The following is a 12,344-nucleotide window of genomic DNA, read 5'->3' on the forward strand; positions in this document are numbered from 1 at the left end:
CGTTTCTGCAGTCAAGATCACAACTCCCAGAAGGCGATGCTCCTCTGGCGCTCACAGTATAAGGACGAGAAAGTCCCAGCACCCTGCGTATCAGATCAAGACTACAATTCCCGATACACCCAGTGGGCTCCGGGAACCTTGTCAGGAACTACCTGTTGCCATAGCATCCGGGTCCGCGCCAACCAATCCGAGCGCCCCTCCCGAGGAGAGGCGGGCGGTTCGTATCGTCGACCAATCGGAGGCATTTTTGTTGTGGCGCGTGACCGGAGGAGGCGGGAGCTCACGAGCAGCGGCTTCTCCTTGCTTCTTGGGGTCGTGGCCTTGCTCCTGCAGTGCAACGCTAGAGTCCGGGCGTGTCCACGCGCCTGTGTGCGCGTGGGGCCTGTGGTGCTTGTGGGTCCGCGCTAGGTGTCTGCGGGGGCAGAAACAGAAGCTATGGGCGGGACGGCCAGCACCCGCCGGGTCACTTTCGAGGCGGACGAGAATGAGAACATCACCGTGGTGAAGGGCATCCGGGTGAGTGACAGTGGGCGGGCGGAGGGCCGCATTCGGACTCGGACCCTAAACCTCTGGCCTTTCCGGGTTCCGCTCAGCCTGGTTTCCTCCGTCCGGCCCCCCAGTGTTGTCCGGCCCGAAGCTGAGTTCTTTGCAAAGAAGTTTGAAGTTTTTCAAGACGTGGGACATCCATTCAGAGATATTTGCTGTTTGTGGGCCAAGTGCTGAGCGCTGTGCTGGGATGACTGGCGGATGCCAGGTTGCTTGAGACCCTTCAAGGGCTCACAGTCCAGTCTAGACTGTATTGCTCAGTAGTTGAGTAGTTGTGGGACTTTATTTGAAACCCCTTCCTCACTGTTCCCATCTGTGGAATGGGGCTTGTCTGTCTTCTCCTGGGTTCAGGATCCAAAGCCTGCTTTTGCACTGCCCACTAGGCCTCTCTCAAGATGAACTGGCCTTTTAAGGAACCCTTTATCTACTCTGTTGTCACACACACTTTTTTCAGCCCTGCCTCCCTTCTTCACTTTCCTTTCACTTGACATCTTGTCTTTTCCAGGCCCTTCCTCTGTGGCCTGCTGTGCCTAAGTTTTGGATTAGGCCCAGTGGCTTCAAGACTAGTGTTTGTCAGCCTGATAGGACTTGAGATAGGATTGCAAGTTTTCGTACCACTAGGAGTAGTACACTTTGTTCTGTCCAAGACATTGGAGAGAATTTTTAAATGCCCCCTGAATATGCTTGATACATTAACTGAAAACTTGATTTTTCTCTAGGGTGTCAGCATACCAGCACTAATTTCATTAACACACACTCCGCTGCACCTGAATTTGGAGCCTCACATATTTGGAAGTATGATCCCAGTAAATAAAGCAATTTGACCTCAGAAAGTTTTATACTGTTTTCCTTCCTCAGTTATTACACAACCAGCATAAGTAAGCTAAATGTGTAATTTATCTTTAGCATTGGTTACTAGGAAGTAAAACTTCTTAAATTTTTTAAGTGTTTAAAAGCTTACTTTGCAACTGTTACCTTGAGAAAAATTTATTAAAATTTCTTTATAGAAAATCAGACTGTTGAACTCAGTTTTTGGTCTGTGACCAGCATTTCCTTATGTTAAGTGATGGTAGTACCATATTTTGTAATGAAATGTCTGAGTCTGCATTCTGCGTTTTTGAGGTTTAGTTGGTACTCTTTAAAGTAAAATAAAAATTTCTGTAAACTCTTGAGTTTTATGCAGAGATTTGTTTAATCTTGCCTTTAGGGGCTTTGAGTGTTCCACACCAGAGGGTGAAAAAGAAATAAAAGTAAGAAGAAGCAAAATAAGTTTTGGGTTAGAAGATATAAATCTATGTTCTCATGCTCTAGTATAGGCACAGTGATGACAGCAAACAAAATTAAAAGGGAATTGGGCCACAGCACAGAGATTCATATCAAGTATTAGATAAGGTTAAATAGGGTAAGTATGAAGAGGGTTTTTTTTTTTTTTTTTTTTGCGGTACGCGGGCCTCTTACTGTTGCGGCCTCTCCCGTTGCGGAGCACAGACTCCGAACGCGCAGGCTCAGCGGCCATGGCTCACGGGCCCAGCCGCTCCGCGGCATGTGGGATCTTCCCAGACCGGGGCACGAACCTGTGTCCCCTGCGTCGGCAGGCGGACTCTCAGCCACTGCGCCACCTGGGAAGCCCGAAGAGGTTTTGATATTAGATTAAACGGAGAGATTGTCTGAAAAACCCTTTAAAAAAAACTTTATAAGAAAAGAAGCTATGTCCTTTGGCCACTCAATTTGGTGGAATTATTCTTTTATTTATTTATTATTTATTTATTTTTCTTTCCCATAGAGTACATTTTATATTGGTATAATTCAAGCACACACCATGCTCATTTTGACCTCTGTGCTTTGCTTTTTTTCAGTTCATGCCCCTCACCTGGAATGCCCTTGCAATGTTCTCCCTGTTGCTTCAGATTCTTTTTCAAGGATGATTTTCTCTCTCTGAGCTTCAGTTTTCTCACCTGCAAAATGGTGGGGCTTGAGTACACCTCTGAGATTCTGAAATTCTGTGAATCTAGTGGCACTGTTTCTTGTAGCCATGCTCAGCCTGTTGCACTTTCCCCTGAAAATAGCACGCTGTTGAATTGTTGAGTACTCATGGGTCATTCTGATTTCTTTGAGGTCATGGTCAAAAGAACATCAATTTGGAGTTAAACTGACCTCAGTTAAATCTCAGATTAGGCATTTCCTAGTCTGCAGCCTTGGACAGGTCACTTCTCTGATTATATTTCCTTATCCCCAAAGGGGAATATCATCTCTTAATTGTGGTAAGAAGATGAGGTAAGGTATTTAAAGCACGTGGCACACTGTAGATTTTTAATAAAAGGCAGCTGTTATTGAAATGATAGGGTTCCTTCCACATCTAATGTTATAAGATTCTTTGAAGTGCTGGGGACTATAGTGGAAAGAGCATATGCTTTGGGACTAGGCAGACCTTAGTTTGGTCCTATCTGTGCCTCTCATTAGCTATGTGGCCCTGGAGAAGTCACTTTGATTGTGTTTCCCTGTTCGGTATATCTGGATAATGCAACATACTTGTAATACTTCTGTATCAACCAGTGCTTTTGAGAATTTGATGTGATATAAGCGTGTAGCACAGTGCCTGGTACTTTGATGGTGTTTATTACTCATATGAGTAGTAGCTGTTCTTGGAGCTGATCACGGGGATGGATACTTACCCTTGCATGAACTGAAAAAAATGGATAAAAATAAGAGGTACACATATTGTGTACCTAAAGGGATGTAGACTGGGGAATGGGACTCCTGGGTTCTGCAACTGATTGCCTGTGTGATATATATATATATTTTTTTGTCTACGTGTTTTCGAGATGTTTTTAAGCTGATCTTTATATTTTTCTTAGCTTGAAACAGTCCTCTTGTTTCTCCTGAGGGGAAGTCTCAGTGTCATGAGTGAGCCAGTGTTTTTAGCTCAGTTGATTGAAACAGTGCTGATGAAGCCCACACTTCAGTGTTGAATTGTAGGGAGGTTAGTTCAGCTTTGGCTGAGGAAGGCATTCCAGATATGCCCAGTTGTCTAACATTTATGCCATCACACGTAAGAATAAGAGTGTGCCACATATACACACTACTATATATAAAATAGATAACTAATATAGCACAGGGAACTATACTTATACTCTGTAATGGACTATATGGGAAAAGAGTCTAAAAAATAAGAGTGGATATATGTTTATGTATAACTGATTCACTTTGCTGTACAGCAGAAATTAACACAACATTGTAAATCAACTACAATAAAAATTAAAAGCAAATATGTTCACCTTAACAGTAACACCTAAACACAACACATGTGTTTCTCTCTGGTGGTTTTTGGCTTTACCAAATTTGCCCTCATTAGACCCCTTTTGTTAGTTTCTCATGAAGAGAATAACTCCTATTTCTTTTATACTTTTCCCTTACTTCTGTGTACACCACATTTCCAGGCCTCCTGCTCCTGTGTTTAGAGCATTTCCTTTTGGATCACTGTGACCATGCCACCTGTAGTTACCTTTTCTCATAACAATAAAGCTTTAATTAAAAAAAAAAAATGTGCCAATGATGCAGCAGACTCAGTCGCTGCTGGAAAACCAATTTTGTGTTCCACGGATAAGGGTAGTAATTTCATCTTCATTTATCTTAATATACAAGGGGTAATACTGAGTAAACAACATAAGGTTTTCAGTAACTAGGCTGCATTTATTAATAGATCACATTTTTCCAGATTTTTCTTGCTGAGATCCTCAGCAGTTAGCAATTAAAGGACTTACTTACAATGTTAAGTTTAAAGTTTCTTCTCAGTTACCAGGTGTTACTTTCATGGTATTTATTGGGTCCTGGTTTTCTCTTTCCCCTTATCCTCAGCAGTCAACAGCTCCCCCTCCCCCCTTCCATAAAATAACCTGTATTCTTACACCTGATTCCAACTTTGAACTCATGGGTTGGATGAAAGGCCACCCTCTTGCCTTGCCCTCCTCTCCCAAGTCTAAAATAAATTTCTTGTGGTGGAAAGACCAAGCATTTTGATTACTCTTAATTATATTTGGTTAATAGGATTTTTCTGAGCACTTGGTATGCCTGCTTGGGAAGTGTGCCTTCCACTCAGTCTTTCACAAGTTTATCTGAAACATCAAAGCTGTGAGTGAACTCTTCCAGAGCAAATGTCAACTTCGATAAGTATCATTTTCAAAGTAATATTTATGCTTTCCAGGCATAAACTAATCTCTGCAACTGGCCTTGAAGTTGCAAGCTGAAATTTACAGGAGCCATTTATGGTAGCAAGGATACTTATGTGGAATACCACCTGTGCCTTGGGAAGTATTAGCAATTGCGAGCCCCTCAGTTATTTCATGTGGGATTTGGCTGAGGATCGTGGAGAGGGTCCATTAACAGAGGCTACAAATTCAGTCAGTCGTTGGGAGTTCTGAGGAATGTTGTTGGAGTAGTTGACTGGTCCCTTTCCACTTTAGGTTCCATGGATCTCTTGCGTATATATTTACCATGATAAGCTTTCTAGGATTTTCATACAGACGGTAGAAGTTCATGTTTTCCACTAATAACAAATGCAAAGAACACAAGTGATAAACTATAGACATAAGCTAAAAAGTATACATGTGTATATGATAGTATAGAATAGTCCCCCTTAATTAAGTATTTGGGAGTAATGTCTTCCAAATAATAGTGGCAGTTTTTGAAGCCTCTGTGTTGAAATGGTAGGTGGAAAGAAAATGACCTGTGTTACAAGGAAAGAGGCCCAAGTGAGAAAAGTGGGTCTGAGTCCTTTAATCAGTTTGATAAGAAACACCTGGAAGAAGTTGAAGAAACCCTATTATGGAGGTGAGGGTCTGATTTGTTTCTGTCTCATGTGGTTCCTCTCTGGACCTCTTGGAGAGGGGCAACTTAAAAAGGAGTTCTCTTCCTCCTTTTACTCTGTTCCTTGGAAGTAGAAATACTTTATCATTGTCCGTCTCACGCAGTCTCTTGTTTCTGAGAAAATACTAGATTCTGGGTTGTTGAGCGGTGTACTTGTGCTGATTTTAGATGAGACCAGCCAAGGTGTTTGGGAAGAGACTATAGAAGATGACACAGCCTTTTCATCTTCTCTGGGGCACGTGTTGGTGTGGGGTGTAGTATAGACTGAAAATTGGCAAGTCCCATTTACTTAAATTTGTCTTCAGGAGCAGTAGAGAATAGGGTGGATAATCAAAATCAGTGAACTGAATTCAGCTCTGCTGGCAGGCCCTCTTCTTTTGGTTCTCCCTTATATTAGAACAGTGGTTCTTAACTTCTAGTTCACAGACTATTGTAAATCTGTAGGCTACGGACGCTACCCAGAATAATGCAATAAGCAGAAAATTTTGCATACAATTGAGGAATTAATCCATAGACTCCTGAATCCATGGATCCCAGGGCATAATTCTAGCATTAATGTGTGTTTTTTGCTACAAATAATTTCTGTAAATTGCACTTGGTATTTGCCTTGGTGGAGATTCCAGAGATGTCTGGAAACCAGGTATAGTAGGTATAGATCTTTAAACAGGAAAAAAGATTTTCTGAAAGACATACCCTGTTTAAGGAAAGATGTCCTAAAGAAGTTGCTGCTTATACAGAGGCTGCTTGTCCGGCTCTTGCAGAAGCTTATGTTTTACCTTTGACCCCTTTTGGGGTCAGGTTGCATCACAAAGAAGAGTTGTTCTCCAGCTGCATATTGTGCGTATGACCCAGGCCAGCATCTCTAAATCTTGTCAGCTGCTTCACAAGCGAGTCCCCCAGTTCACAGAGGGGACTTCTTGTAACATATGAAATTATATATGTCAAATTAGCTTTATATATATTAGCTTTAAACACATAAATTACATATGTAACATATGTACTATATGATATAATACATAGTATATATCATATGTAATATAAAATATACATACTTACATTACAGCATACTATGTTAATATGGTACATTAAATATATATTATGCAGTATATTACCTTATATATTGAGTAAACTTTATATAAATTATATATCAGTTAAAATAGTTTTAAGATTCTAAAACTTACTAAGGCTCATTTTATTTCCTTAAGGGGAAGTGATACATTTTTACTTTATTGTGTGTGATTAAGGAGTATATTATGTAATAGCGGAGAAGGCACTGGACTAGAGAATGGGGGTTACTGGTTGCTGTCCTGATGCTGCCAGTAGCTGGATGTTACTCAGGACCTCTTTTTTCTCACTTGTGAATTGAGAGGATTGGAGTCAGTCTGAAGGGGTTTTTCCTAAGCTGTAGCTCAGCTTTGTAGATGAGTTGCAGCTGCAGTCTCAGTGGCGTTCAGTTGTTAGAAAAGCAAAGTCCCTTGGCGCTCTCCTTCCTAACTTCCACTTCTCTTCCAAGAAAGGAGTCATGGTTTTTCCTTAAAAGGTCACAACTTTTGAGCTGTGGACTTTCCCTTTACTGTCTCACCTCCATTCTGGTTTGGGTTGTGAGACGTAAGTAACAGTTCAGGTACAAACTGTTTTGTTCACTGATGTCTCTCACAAGGGCCTCAGTTAGTTCTTGGCCTAGTAAACCTTGCTGAATGACTCACTGACATACAGGAGCTCACAGTTTTGCAGAAAGGCAGATAGATGCTTGTTCTGTCACTGGAGCACTGCACTGGAAATTTGTGCAAGGTACCCGTGGGGCACAAGAAGGGTCGCGTTGGGTAAGCAGAATCGGAATGAAATGGCTTTAGGGTGTTTGAACTGAATTTTGAAAGGCAGTTCTCTCCCAAGGGGCCCAGGGAGAAGGCAACGTAGCCATGTATAAAGGCAAAGAGATGGCAACAAGTAGCCAGTGTGGGTGGAGAACAGGGTATGAAGTCTTGGGGGAAAAGCTATAGAAGCTGAGGTTGGAGAATTGGCCCATAACCAAATGAAGAGGAAGTCTTGAATACCACAGAAAAGAATCTGGACTTTCTCGTCAACAGAGGTAGCTGTTGAAGGATTTGAAATGGGAATTACCATAATCAGATTTGCATTTTAGGAGGAATATTGATGGTGCCATGAATTAGGGCGGGGAAATGGGATGCAAGAAGAGATGATGAATTCGTTAAATGTTTAGGAGTTGAGGAAGTCATGGCTAAGAGAATAAGAGAGAGAACAGAGCCAAGAAGTCCTATGTTTTGATTTAGAAGCTGGATGGAGGTGGTGTCATTAATGAGATAAGGAAAGCAAGAGGAAGAAGGGATTTTTTGGCAAACGTGAATCCAGCTTGCGACGTGTTGGGTTTGAGGCGCTTTTGGTCTGTCCCAGGGGAGGTGTCCATTAGGCAATTAAGTGTGTAGGTCTGGCTTTCGGGATACAGCTCTTGGGCTGGAGATAATGGTTTAGAATTCATTCGTTGATCAACAGCAGTTAAAAAATCAAGGGAGTGAATGAGAGTACCAACAAGAGCATGTAGAGTGAGAAGAAAATCAAGGCAAGGACCAGAATGTGGGGACCTCTAGCATTTAAGGGGAGGGGAAGCCTGCAGAAGAGATAAGACTCAGCCAGAGTCCTAGGACAAGCAGGAAGGGATGTTGGAAAAGCAGGGGAGGGGTTTTCAGAAGAGGGGAGTGACCAAAGGGAAGTCATGTAAATTAGGTGCTTTATAAGTATAAATAAAAAAGATATTTACATAAACATAAATATAGAAGGTTATTTATTTGATCAGTGGTGACCTTTACTGGAACACTTTCTCTGCTGTATTGGGTTACAAGCCAGATAGTGGTGTGTTAAGGAAGTGGAAACTGGAAGAAGGTTCTTGAGGATGTGGGAGGCAGATCACCCCATTACTTGACCTGGAAACCTTCTTGATGATTTCTGCTTCGCCCTTATCTAGTCAGACAATGAATCTGGCAGTGAAGGGGACAGCTGACTGTGACCTTGACACTCAGACTTCCTGGATTTGAATCCTGGCTGCATTGCTGACAACTTGTAAGATCCAGTGCAAATGATTTAATCTGGCTTTGCTTCAGTTTCCTCACCCATACAATGGAGGTAATAAAAGTATCTCAGGATTGTAAAGGATTAAATGGGTCAAGTGCTTAGTTTAGTGTAAGTGCCTGGCACATAATAAGCACTCAGTGAAGGTTAGCCATTTTGAATCCTAAATATCTTTTGAATGTGTTCTCCTTGGAACATGTTTTTTATTTTTTAAAAACAACTTTATTGTGGTATAATTTACATATAAAATTAACCTGTTTTCTGTGTACAACACTTTCTAATAAATTTGCAAAATTGTGCAACCGTCACCGCAGTCCAGTTCTGAAACATTTTCATCATCCCAATAAAATCTTCATGTCCGTTTCTAGTTAATCTCCATTCTTATCCTAGCCTTAGGCAAACACTTATCTATTTTCTGTCTGTATAGAGTTACCTTTTCTGGGCATTTCATGTAAATAGAATTATACAGTACGTGGCCTTCTGTGTCTGGCTTCCTTTACTTAGTTGTTTTTTTGGGTCTGTCCATATAGAAGCATCTATCAGAACTTCAGTTCTTTTTATTGATGAATTGTCCATTATATGGATATGTTTTGTTTATCCATTCACTGGAAGATGGGTATTTGTTTGCTATTATGAGTAATGCTGCTCAGCACATTCCCAGGCAAGTCTTTGTGTGGACATATGCTTAATAGCTTCTTAATTGGTCCTTTAGCGTCCTTCAGGGGTCCTCTTCTTTTCTTATCCCCCCCCACCCCAGTCTGTTCTCCACACTGTAGCTAGAGTGATCTTGCTAAAATGCAAGTCTGATGGTGTCATTACCCTGCTTAAAATCCTTCAGTAGTGCCCAGCTGTCCTCAGGATCTAGTTCAACTCCCTAACTTGAAGGATTTACTAAGAATCTTCAAAATCTAGAATCTTATTTCCCTCTCCGTCTTCCCTTTCACTAAGAGCCCTCCTCAGCTTCCTGCTTCAGCCATTCTTTTATTCATTCATATAGTTTCATTTATTTAACCATTCACTCATTTAACCAGGCTTATTGAGGCTCTGGGGATATAATACTAGACTAGACAGGACAGCCAAATCTTTCCTGGAGCTTTCTTTCTAGTGAGAAAGGCAGGCAATAAGCAAGAAAGAATCAGATAGTGGTAAGTGCTATAAAGAAAATAAAAAAGGATGATCTGATAAGTTGTGGGGCGGTGGGGTGGGGTTGGGTTGTGGGCTGATGACTCTCAAATCTCCTAGCCTGAGTGTTCCTCAGAGCCTCCACCCTGTTGCCAACTGCCTGCTTGATATTTCCCCTTGCTATGCTGATAAGCCCTGCTGCTTAAGGATAGCTTCATGCAGTAATCTCTTCTTAGAGTACTCTTATCCTACTCCTTCTCTTTCTAAGTACTCTTCATCCTTCTCAGCCCCCGGCTCAACCCCACTCCCACAGCCTGTTCTAGATGCCCTGCCCATCTGTCCATTGTGTTGTCTGTCCTTCCATTACAGGCCAACTGAGTTAAGTAACGTCCTTCACATTATATTTAAATGCATGGTGATTGTTTCTTCTTGACTTGAAGCGCCTTGATGACTTCAGCCACCCATAGTTGGCTGGCACAAAGTTGGTGCATAATGAAATCTGTTGAAAGAGGGATTGTTTGTGGTTAGCCTTGAAGGGGAGGGAGGGAGGGAGGGACACCATTTCATTTGGGGCTGGAGGGAAAGAAGGAGCTAAGGCCTGCTGCAAGCCTTATTTGTAGGACGGGGGAGGAAAGTCAAAGGAGTTCTGATGGCTTACATTTTCTCAGAGATTACAATTTAGTGCACAGTATAAAATGAGGAAAAGAGTTATTTATAATGAGCAATTAGCAGTGCATTAGAAGAAATGAAGTAGTGCTGTGGGGTGCATCTTGAAATCCTAAAATTGTTCTTACTTGCTTTTAGTGTTACAGCTATTAGATTTAGTCTAATTTCTTCAGGACATTTGTTATACATATTGATATGGATGGCTGAATTACTTGGATGCTATTGTACTGTTTTCTTTCTTGTTCTTTTATAATTGATTTTATTTTGATGTTGCTTTTTCAGCTTTCGGAAAATGTGATTGATCGTATGAAGGAGACCTCTCCGTCTGGTCCGAAGTCTCAGCGGTATTCTGGTGCTTATGGTGGTGCCTCAGGTATTTCAGAATTTTAATTTCTGAGTTCTTAGCAGAAAAATTATAAGTGCTAAAAGTTCACTCAATAGTCAAGTTCTTCTGCACTTCTGTCTTTTGTTTTTTGGGTGTTCGACATTTTGTGGGGGAATAGTCTTCCTTTGGTATCCATGGGTATTGGTTCTAGGACCCCCTTGGATACCAAAATCCATGGATGTGAAAGTCCTTTATATAAAATGAGTAGTACTTGCTTATAACCCATGCACATCCTCCCATATACTTTACATCATCTCTAGATTATTTATGATACCTAATATACTGTAAATGCCAAGTAAATAATTGCCTGCATGGCAAATTCAAGTTTTGCTTTTTGGGATTTTCTGGAATTTTTTTTTTTTTTTCCTGAATATTTTCAACCTGTGGTTGGTGGAATCTGTGGATGCGGAACCTGCAGATATGGAAGGCTGACTGTATCGGTTAGTACCAGGGTGTCTTTTAAAATTCTTTGAACTAAAAGTAGAATGAATCTACTTTCAAACAGTCTTTGGGAATGTTTTTTCTCTTCCAGCTCCTGAGTCCTCTGTTAGGCTTTGGAAGGTTATTTCATATCTTTTTGTGTAAAATGAATTACTTATAGGGATATGAGAGGCTTGGGAGTAAATATTTATTAAAAAAAAATTGAACTTAGAAAATATTAATTTATTGTTTCCAGATGAAAATCTCTAATGATTTTACTATCTAATAGATGTCTTTAAGTTTATTAAGTTTATTCCTTCATAGTCTTAATTATTGAGGAAAATATGATGTTAAATGAAATCCATAGAGAATTGTCTCATTTTATCTCTCTTATCTTGTAGGATAAGAGACTGTTTCTCTTTTCTTTTCTCTCTCTTACCCTGTCCATTTACTCATCCATCTAATATTTATTGAGCACCTGCTATGTGTCTGGCACTGTTCTTATTGCTGCTAAATTTGATGGATGGACATGCTGTTTTGTTGTGAAATGGCAATGAGAAAATAGTTGAGATGATTAATCTTGGACTAAACGAGAATTTTCATTATTTATTAGAAAGGGGTCTTGTGTCGTAAATCTGGCTACAGACTGAAATACCTTGAGAAAGATGAGATGCTGCCCAAATGCCATTCACTTGGGGGCATTTGTGACGCTCTTACTCATCATTAAGTCAATAACCGTGAGTTGAACTTCTGATGTGTTTAGAGCAGAAGGTGCCAAGATGAATAAGAAATAGTTCTTGTCCTTTGCAGACTTTTTGTTTAGCATTAAGAAGTGTTCATCGTTCATTAAGGTTAGATAGAAAGTGACCACGCCCTCTGCTGGAAACCCTTTTTTTGCCTTCTGGGACACACTCTTGGTTTTCCTTCTACCTTACTTGCATCCTCAGTCTAGTCTTCTTTGCTGATTTCCACTAATGTCATCAAACTGTATGCCTTTTGAATCATTGTGTAGATGCCCGTGACTCCCCAAATTGTATCTCTAGCCCTGACCTCTCCTTGAAACTTGACTCCGACAATTGTCTACTTCACATCTTCACTTAAAATTCTTCAACTTAGCAGATCCAAAACAAACCTTTTTATTCTTCTTCAGAGTTGCTTCTCCTCTTTATCTTTCCCAGTAAATGACACTGGGATTCATCGTTGTTTCTTCTTTTTTTCTTAATTTAAAAAAAAATTATTTTATTTTTTTAATAAACGG

General features: G+C 40.7%; 1 protein-coding gene across 11 annotated transcripts in view; it reads left to right on the plus strand.

The window, feature by feature from the left end:
- Positions 1 to 243: 243 nt before the first annotated feature.
- The window catches only part of CHCHD3 (coiled-coil-helix-coiled-coil-helix domain containing 3), a 429,385-nt gene continuing 417,284 nt past the window's right edge, over positions 244 to 12,344 (plus strand). For 10 of the 11 annotated variants that reach the window (XM_067042128.1, XM_067042130.1, XM_067042132.1 and 7 more), the window contains exons 1-2: positions 257 to 516; positions 10,564 to 10,654. In XM_067042128.1, the coding sequence (XP_066898229.1) occupies positions 436 to 516; positions 10,564 to 10,654 (172 nt within the window). In that variant the 5' untranslated portion in view covers positions 257 to 435. Of the gene's footprint in view, positions 517 to 10,563; positions 10,655 to 12,344 lie in introns of all 11 variants that reach the window. The other variant, XM_059074418.2, reaches the window with a different exon arrangement.

The sequence above is a fragment of the Kogia breviceps genome, chromosome 9 (genome assembly GCF_026419965.1).
Source record: "Kogia breviceps isolate mKogBre1 chromosome 9, mKogBre1 haplotype 1, whole genome shotgun sequence".
Taxonomy (NCBI): domain Eukaryota; kingdom Metazoa; phylum Chordata; class Mammalia; order Artiodactyla; family Physeteridae; genus Kogia; species Kogia breviceps.